The following is a 7,030-nucleotide window of genomic DNA, read 5'->3' on the forward strand; positions in this document are numbered from 1 at the left end:
GATAAATTCACCTTCGTTCTATAAATATAAAAAATTATTAGCGCGTATTATGTTTATTATATTCGAAAATGCCGAAAAAATATAAATACTAAAACTTACTATTGCTAATACTTGCTGTATTATTAAGAAAATAATCTTAATATATAAAATAATAAGCTTCATAATAAATGAAAAAAGTAGTTAATATATATTTGATTATTACGGTTATTTTCAATTAGTACTCATGATAATATTAATATATTTTTTTCAATCGGAATATTAATTGTTCAGTTCTATCTTTACATTTATATTTTTCAGCGTTGGAAGCTAGTAGGCAAACAGTATAACTATAAAAGCATATTCAATAACTTTAATTACTGAGACTAAAAATTTTAAACTGACTGTGTGACCATGCATGGGACCAGGACCAAATTTTTGTCAATTCCATTATCAGATATTTTAATTCGGGTCCCATATAGTGTTTATCAAATCAGTCACTTTACATGATTTATATTATAATTCTAGTCTCAGATCATGTTTTATTTATAAATTAACAGTTCTGAATGGGACCAAATGGAATCATAATTTACCCTCTATATAGATTGACAGTGATAGATAGGTTAGCAGCACTAGATAAAAGTAATATCTCCACCAATTATATTATCAAATTGATATCTAGATTGGTATTATATATAATCATCAGAATGGGACCAAATTTCAGTCAAAATCATGATTAGATGAATGGGTTTTTAGTTATTTAGCTGACTGGTTTGCCACTCATTAAATTATATTCTTATTTTTTAAATAGTCAGTCACTTTACCCTTCCATTCTAATCCATAATTCATTTCATGTCATGTCAAGAAATGAACTGGGACTAAACCAAACTAAACCAAATGTGTAATTCATAGTTCCAGCGGCTACTCTAACTAAAATACAACTGTAGAACTAGTTGGCTTTTTAATATTTAATAGTGAAATTATATCCAATTCAAATTTCAATCAATATAACTACTATCGAAGCGAACTTTAAAGGCTTGTTCGCACATCAACATTTTCAATATTTATAATTTTACAAGTTGTTGTCAACTTTGTTATCAAATCCATTTTGATACTTACGGCTTAGCTGGCATTAGATGCTATAAACTCTAAAGAAAACGCTATCTGGTTTTAAGTTCCTCTATCCCTTCGTCTAGCCTCACAATTAGCGACGTTTTTTATGTGTACATTAGTATTGCAAAAACGCGAATGGATTTTAAGAGATTGGCTGTAACTATTAACATGTTTTATATATTACTCTATGTAATCGGGTTATTTGATCTAGCCCTAATTAAGATATAGAATGGAACCTTCGGCCAACACTGGCTCTTCAAACAGAGGGGAATATTATTACATACAGCACAACCAGATCTCGTTCTTGAAGCTCTGTCCTTATTCCTCTCTGTTCTCCTTCTTTTGTACTGACACCAGGCATAAGTTTGAGTGGATGGCAGATAAATTCAATTATGATTCAGATCTGGATGGATTAACATAGTTGATAAGAGAGTACCACCTTGCACCACCACACCAAAATTTGTATGTGATGTTACTTTATAAAACAAACACTACAAACTTGAGAAAGCAACATCATATACAAATTTTGGTGTGGTGGTACAAAGTGGTACTCGCTGTCTATTTATCTATATCTCACTTGCTTATCGACTGCATTATGATAATAAGGTTCCAAAATTGCAGAAGCAGAAAATATGAGATAGTGGATCGTATCTACAAATCAGATCACATAGAATTTAATATAGAAATTATTGGTTGGTACTTCTGAACTACATACCAGCTTACGGAGTAGTTACTACACTAATTGAATTGTGCCTCGGAAGGGATAATGGATTAAACTCCCAAGGTTCTCAACTCACCACCTCAATAGAATGTGATTTAATCAATACCTACTGCGGGGTAAGAGCTATATCCATGGTTCAGGCCCTCATTCTAGAATAACGATGTTCAATATCGCCAGGAATCAAACCCACAGACCCAATGTTGACTGATGGCAGTTGTTAATGATCAACCAAGCACATAAAAAGTATATCATATTGCGAACATTTACGATCGATACGGATACCACTACCGAAAATTCAAATCATAATATGGTTACCGCAACAGACACGGAAATAATTTTTCACTTATCCGATTCCGAATGGATAAAGTTAGAAAGGAGAGGAAAAGTAAAGAGTCGAGGCTGGCATTTCCTGCTATAATGCTCATGTATGTATGTTTATAGGTATGCTGGTAGCCGAAAAGGAAAGAAAAAGGCAAAGAAAAAGACAAACTTAAAACAATATTAAAAAGATTGGTATGATGGAAATGTCGAGACCATGTCGAAGAGCAGAACACGACAATAACAAACAATAACCCACAACGATACCGAGACTCCAATGCGTACGGGGCGCGGCAGTGGTGTGAAGGACCGCCCAAAGGCACCACCACAACAGCCCAAGGAGTGAAACATGCCCAGTTCCCCAAGTAACAGGTACACGAAATATACCTTAGGTATTATTATCCATGAAAAAATAGCAGCACGGTCATGAACAATCTCTGGTGCTAAAGCAGAGCTCAAATATCCCTCCCGCTAACCCAAATGGTCATCACTGTTGTTCCATCATGATCAAAGAAGCAAAATACCGCGGTATGATATTGGCGCTGTATTCCGCACTTCAAAGGACCAACATAGCGGAAAGTTGGGGAAGAAGTAATAAATAGTACATTATTGACCCCAAAAATTTCGTTTCCCACCCCCCCCCCCCCCCGGGGCGGGCAGCTTCCCGCATGCCTAATCCCCTTCCTATCGCCTGATAACTTTTACGATGTCGGGCGCTGTCCATACACGAAGTGGAAAGTAGTCAAGAGATGGGTTTTGGGGTCCCGGAATTCCTTTCGTACTGCATTGCACAAGAGTTGGGTTTCGTCCATTTTCCAGCCCAAGATCCCAGTGAAGAGGGGCAGGCTGAATGAATCCAATACCACTTGCACATGTGTTCCATCTGGGATGCGCCCATCTCCTCTGAGTTTGGGATCTTAGGGCCATGTGCCCATTGGGACCTACTCGGAGGATCCATGTTAGTTTTCATGGAACACAGAATAAAAAGGAAATTAAAAAGGGAAGAAAGAGAAAGAGAGAAACATCAACTGATATGAGAAATGATACCTTGTATACATCATCCCGAACATCCTTGAAACCGGCGTCAATCAAATGCTGCTTCTGTTCGCGAGCAACATTCATGCGTTTTCCAAATTTTACACTCGCTTCGTCTAGCAGGGCTAGCCAGCGGGCAGTATTGGGACACTTCTTAAGCGTGGGGTCATCATCGGAGGAAACCCACGCTTCGTACTCTTGCATCTCGATCCAGCCGCCAGGCTTCAGGTGCTGGAGTGCACGGTTATACAGCATGTTCCAGTCCTTTATGCTCCCGCCCATCCCCCGCGCGTGGATAAAATCAAATGCCTCGTTTGGTGTATACACCCATTCGCTTTCAACATCATCGACATAAAACTTGCAATTGGGAGGTACCCAAGATGGTTGAATGGGGCTCAGATCATTGCCGATGACGGTGGCGGATTGGAACTCGTCAGCAAAGTCCATGGCCCATGCACCCGTTGCCGTCCCAAAATCCAGCACTCTCTTCGGCTTGGCGGTAATGGGTGCTCGGAAGAGGCGACCACCTAGTACGAGGCGGAAAATGTGGTGATGTAACTCGAGTCGTTCCTGTTCGGCCTCGTCATTTGGTAACATGTAAGAACCGTTCCTGTATCCATGATATCTTCTTCCATTTTCTTTCCCGAGATAGAAAAGGCATTAGCACGAACATTCGATCCGGCAATAAGCACAGCTGCTACTAGTCTTTTTGGGATGGGCGCCCACCGTATCTATATTCTAGGATTGAGGAGGAGAGCGAGGTTCCAAACGACGATCCGCCGCCAATGCTGTTGACTGAGTCGCCATCCGTGTCCGCGAAGTCTGTCTGCTTCTGTTATCAGTTCTATAAAAGTCTAAAGATGAAATAAACAAAACAAGAAAGAGAGAGAGAGAGCGAGGGAGAGAATCCAGGAACTTCGATAGGGAGTCCTACATCAATATCGATAACCCCAGGATTTGGTGCAGAGGGCTGCAAGATTGTCTCAGTTTGGAGTGCCATTTTTGCCCGCTTCTCGAAAAACCAAGGAAGCAATAAGCAAAAACAAATTGCCAAGTGTAGGGGAAAAAAAGTAATCAAATAAAATATTTCGTGAGATTCTGTGTGTACCAGCAAATTGTGAAGAGATACTTGTTTTGTAGGCTTGCACAAACTTGGGAACCATCGTATATATGGGCACCAGAAGATGCGGGAGAGCCAGACCTCCTCGCTCGACTCCTTGACAGGCCTTTCCTTGAGGAAGAGCACCGAATTGGCCAATCTTGCTTTAGCCGCTGAGTCCAGGCTGGGAATCAGCTTGATCATCCCGTCCGCTTACTGCATAAACCTTAGTGCGGCAGGCTTTCGACTGCTAACGTCGCGGAGATCGGGACGGCCATTCACGACCCCAGCAGCGAGTTGGCCCTTATGCTGTCCCCGGACATGTGAGAGCGCACAACCATCCTTAGTGTTTCGCCTGGCCTTGCATTAACTTTGCCAATGAAAACTGCCCCCAATGTTCTGTATGGTAATATTTGTGGCAGCTTCATACCGAGCGATTGACTGAACAGGCTTCCGGGGCTCAAGCACCGAGAATCAAAGCCAAGCATATCAGATGCAGATAATGAACCTGCAACTGGATTATGCGGCATCCATTGTCCTATTCCAGCAGCTCCTTGGTCTCCTAGATACGGTTTATGAGGGTTTGTTCGCGGTAAACATACGCCGTACAAAAGTTAGATGCATTAAGTGCCACCAATCCCACAAGTTGGCACAATGAACTACTCTGACGTACGCAGCGTACGGTATTCCTCGAGAGTTCAGACTAAATTAAAATGGCGTCCAGACTGGAGCCCTTTGGGATTTCTCCTCGCCCAACTAACAGACAGCGGAGCGGGGGAAGGACGGCAGTAAAGTGGAGCAGCCGCAGCCAGAAAATTCCCACCACCAGGCCTCTCGCCAGCAGCGTTTGCGAGAGTTGTTGCTTCGGTCTCACTCCACCGTCAAAGGCGCCATCCCCAAAGCGTCGCCGGAGGAGTCGCTGCTTGTTAGGCCAGCCATGACCTCGTATACACACTCGCAAAGCCCGAAGTTGCTTTTATTTACATCGTTCAAATTTTTTTTATTTTTGCCTCTGCACGAGGTCGGGGAGCCAATAGCAGTCCCATACCACACGAGGCTCAAACAATCGACCTATAATTTTCTGACACCGACACTATCTTGTAGCATCGGGTGAGCAGCTCTGAAGTTACATCCGCCCCAGTCACTCGAGAAGCGTGGTTGGTCTGGAATAACATTCCCATATCGCTTCAACTTGCGAGAGGCTGTAAAACTAGAGCGCTTTTGTACTAGGGCACGCCATTCGCGAGAGACTGAGATTCCTCTCCTTCTGCTGCTGCTTCATCATATTCGACTTTTTTCGAACAAGCACAGGCGCAGGGTTTCCAAGAGCCCAGTGCTTCACAACTGTGGCGCATGAGCAACTCTGCCGGGCATGCACACCACTCTGCTCTGCGTCTGGTTGCAAGGAATCTCGCGCTGAACCATTGGCCGAAATATGGGGAATTCGTGCCAAGGCCTATCCCAATCAATGCCGTTTCTTCCAGCGTACGGAGGGCCTTGTTGTGATGATCATGAAGGTTGATGGAATTCAGCCCAACCGCTCAAGTTCTCATGCCTGGACCACGGAGCAGCGAATATGAATTCTCGTAGCGGAATTACTGTTGGCTTCCTCTGTCATGACTTGTGAGAGCACACAGACCCTCTGGACAACCGAGCTTGCATGAATCTGGTAGACGCGAGCTTGGACGGCTGCACATTTTCTCCCTGGAGAGCTCCGGCAAACACTGGATATGGTAGTTCCGCGCGTCTCTTTGAACTACAATCAAACTTTTCTCCCCCAAGCTAACATGAAGATTAAGGTTAGTTAGAGAGTGAGGGTCTGAGACGTGAAAATAAATAAAATATAATATAATGTAGATATAAGTGGATGTAAATATAGGACAAACTCCAGCGTAGTCTTGGTAAGGAAGCGGGTTGTTGTGCGTGGAAATACGCAGACAGGTAAAAATTAACCATAGCCTCAACTCCGAAAAAGATACCTCCGTGAATAACTAATAAAAAATGATAGAATAAAAGCAAGAACAGAGCCGATGTTGCATCTCCGGAACCAAAAACATCCATGGATCTGGGCCAAACATCTCCAAGCTTTGGAAACATCAAACTCAATTGTTTCTGCAAGGGGCAAGTGAGCGAAGCGTTCGGGAGAAATTCATTCATTCTATCCAATGAGCTCTGGACTAAGTTAAGACATATACGCTTGAAGAGCCTCAGGATTTTGTTTTCTTCTTCCTATCCATAGGATAATAATGGGCCATGGACGTATTTACAGGTCTGATTGACACCCTTCCGTGAATTCCTTCTCAACCTCCCACATCAGCCCTTGAAATGGAACTCCGGGAATCCGGTGAAAATATGATCGGGCCTCATGGCATCATTGGCGAGGTCGACTCACAGAGAAGTTCATGGCGGTACCCCATGTGTTCGTTCTCGTGGGTCTAAACCGTTGCCATAACTTTCAGGCTTCTTTCGGTTTTCTACGACATGGATCTCTTACCTACCTCTATCACTCATGGCAACAACGCAATGGCGTCCGCGAACCTTTTCATGGAACTCAATCGACATCTGTCACTTTATATATATGGTTTTTTAAACATATTAGCCCGCTAGGAGGCAATCAGCCATGCGGGACCAACTGTCAAAATCGTGGGCAGCCTCATTCCAAACCGAACGATGACCAATCCCTCATCAAGGTCGTCGTATTCCAGTTCAAACCCGAAGGACTGGGAGAGGCCGGAGTCGGTAGCGATGTCGGGGGAGTATGGCATGTC

At 43.1% G+C, this 7,030-nt stretch overlaps 2 protein-coding genes across 2 annotated transcripts in view; one reads left to right on the top strand and one right to left on the bottom strand.

Annotated features, from left to right (window-relative positions):
* Positions 1-3,045: 3,045 nt before the first annotated feature.
* On the bottom strand, positions 3,046-4,163 carry HCAG_08530 (hypothetical protein; the record flags this gene model as incomplete). The annotated part of the gene is made up of 4 exons (XM_001536698.1): positions 3,046-3,069; positions 3,176-3,801; positions 3,890-3,995; positions 4,098-4,163. The coding sequence occupies 4 exons, from the start codon at positions 4,161-4,163 to the stop codon at positions 3,046-3,048; spliced, it is 822 nt and encodes a 273-aa protein (XP_001536748.1).
* A 1,886-nt stretch (positions 4,164-6,049) lies between these two features.
* Positions 6,050-7,030, top strand: part of HCAG_08531 (predicted protein) — a gene marked incomplete at both ends in the record, with an annotated part of 2,067 nt that continues 1,086 nt past the window's right edge. The window contains 3 exons of the mRNA XM_001536699.1: positions 6,050-6,061; positions 6,271-6,387; positions 6,870-7,018. Of these exons, the coding sequence (XP_001536749.1) occupies positions 6,050-6,061; positions 6,271-6,387; positions 6,870-7,018 (278 nt within the window). The remainder of the gene's footprint in view (positions 6,062-6,270; positions 6,388-6,869; positions 7,019-7,030) is intronic.

Source organism: Histoplasma capsulatum, genomic scaffold (genome assembly GCF_000149585.1).
Source record: "Histoplasma capsulatum NAm1 scaffold_11 genomic scaffold, whole genome shotgun sequence".
In the NCBI taxonomy this organism is placed as follows: Eukaryota; Fungi; Ascomycota; class Eurotiomycetes; order Onygenales; family Ajellomycetaceae; genus Histoplasma; species Histoplasma mississippiense.